At 42.0% G+C, this 2,223-nt stretch overlaps 1 protein-coding gene across 1 annotated transcript; it reads right to left on the reverse strand.

The window, feature by feature from the left end:
• Positions 1-345: 345 nt before the first annotated feature.
• LOC105795796 (uncharacterized) lies at positions 346-1,695 on the reverse strand. The gene has a single exon (XM_012625453.1). The coding sequence runs from the start codon at positions 1,693-1,695 to the stop codon at positions 346-348; it is 1,350 nt and encodes a 449-aa protein (XP_012480907.1).
• Between the last annotated feature and the right edge of the window lie 528 nt (positions 1,696-2,223).

Consider the following 2,223-nt stretch of genomic DNA (forward strand, 5'->3'; position numbering starts at 1 on the left):
ACAAAATCTATTTGATGTTCAATTCCACGAATAGGTGGTAACCCACTCGGGATTTCTTCCGGGAATATATCTCGAAATTCCTGCAACACAGACAAAACAGAAGAGGGTAACTTGTCATCAAATTCGTTAGTGCCAAGCAAACTCTCCTTGTACAAAAGAACCAACAATGGTTGCTTCAACAGCATCGATTTCCTAACTTCTCTCTCTTTCATATACAAATTCTTTTTTTCATTTTCATCACTCGTTTCTTTTTCTTTTGAATCATTCTCTCTTTTTTTGTCACTCATCTTTTTTGTTTTTCTTCTTTTCTACACTCTTTTCTTTATTCTTTTCATTTTTTTGCTCTCACTCATTCTCTTTTGATTTTTCAATAGAACTCCTCATTTTAAGTTGATCTTCATACACTTGTTTGGGTGTTAGCGGAGCTAACGTCACCATTCGTCCCAAATGTTTGAAGGTAAATCTGTTTGTGTATCCGTCATGAATTGCTCGTTTGTCGAATTGCCAAGGCCGCCCCAAAAGAAGATGCTCCGCATGCATTGGTACAACGTCACACATCACTTCATCTTGATATTTTCCAATTGTAAACGAGTTAAGCACTTGCTTTGTTACCTTCAATTCTCCACCATCGTTAAGCCATTGGAGTTTATACGGATGGGGATGTTTGGTGGTGGCCAATCCGAGTTTCTCTACCATCATCAAACTAGCCACGTTCGTACAGCTTCCCCCATCAATTATAACACAACAAATCTTACCTTGCACTTGACATCGCGTATGGAAGATATTTTCGCGTTGTTGATCATTTTCGGCACCTTGCAAAGTAAGGCTCCTTTTCACCACCAATATTTCTCCATTTTCGGCTTGTTCCACTTCTTCCTCATCTTCGGTTTGTTCAATGGCCTCCTTCTCTTGTTCACTTTCAGATTCAATCTCTCCATTGTCACGAACAAACATCGCATTCCGATTAGGATATTGGCTCGCGATGTGGCCCCTTCCAAGGCACTTGAAGCATTTTATGTCTCGAGGTCGACTTGGTTGGGCTTCCATCTTCCCCTTGTTAGTTTCAACATTCGGTTTATTGAATTTAGCTGCACTACTCACTTCTTTGCTTCGGTTCGGTATGTCTCGTTTATTGGTCCCTTGCCCCCACCTAGACGTTGAAGAAGTGTTAGGGAAAATTCGAGACGTACCTTTTCTCTTTAGTTGTTTTTCAACCTTTATGGCCATATGGACCATATCAATGACCTCAACATAGTGGTGCAATTCCACAATATTTGCGATTTCATGGTTAAGGCCGGCGAGAAATCGAGCCATGGTGGCTTCTCGATCTTCCTCCACATCGGCGCGGATCATGGCCACTTCTATTTCCTTGTAGTAGTCTTCCACACTTCGTTGGCCTTGCGTTAGACTTTGGAGTTTTTGATACAACTCCCGGTGGTAGTAAGTCGATATGAATCGCTTTCTCATTATTGCCTTCATTTCCGCCAATGTAGACACGGGACGTTCACCATTGCGTCTTCGACTCAAAGTGAGTTGATCCCACCATATTATGGCATAGTCAGAAAATTCTATAGCAGCCAATTTGACCTTCTTTCTCTCCGAGTAGTTATGGCACTCGAATACTAATTCAACCTTCTTCTCCCATTCAAGATAGACCTCGGGATCCGACCTTCCTTGAAAAGCAGGAATCGCCATTTTGATGTTCTTTAAATCATCATCAAATTGCTCTCGATCTCTTTGTTCTCGTGCTCGATGACCTCGTCTCCTTACACTTTGTCACGAACCTCGTACACTTTCAACATCACTTGGTTTGTATAGATCGTTTGCATGTTGCCATGGACGTTCTTGCTCTCCCCTTGGAATCGGAAGGTTGTTCGCATTTTGACTTCGTTCCTCCATTTGTTCCATTCGTTCATTGAGAGAGTCGAATTGGGGTTGGAACAAACGGGTGATTTCTCGTACAATTGCTTGTACTTGAAGATCGGGCACTCCGCCTCTGGGAACGTTTCTTCTCGGTTGAAGGTTTACTCCTCCACCAGCGGCATTCGAAGCTCCTCCACTTGTTGCTCGACGATCCGGACTCCTAGACATGATGAATAAAATAAGAAAATTTCCTCACCACAAAAACCTCACGAATTCTCTCACAAGAAAAAAAATTCACTCCTCTCGTGTTTCACTCTATTTTTGGCTTTTATCTTGATGTAACTCTCTTGCCTTTTACCT

The sequence above is a fragment of the Gossypium raimondii genome, chromosome 3 (assembly GCF_025698545.1).
Source record: "Gossypium raimondii isolate GPD5lz chromosome 3, ASM2569854v1, whole genome shotgun sequence".
Lineage (NCBI taxonomy): Eukaryota > Viridiplantae > Streptophyta > Magnoliopsida > Malvales > Malvaceae > Gossypium > Gossypium raimondii.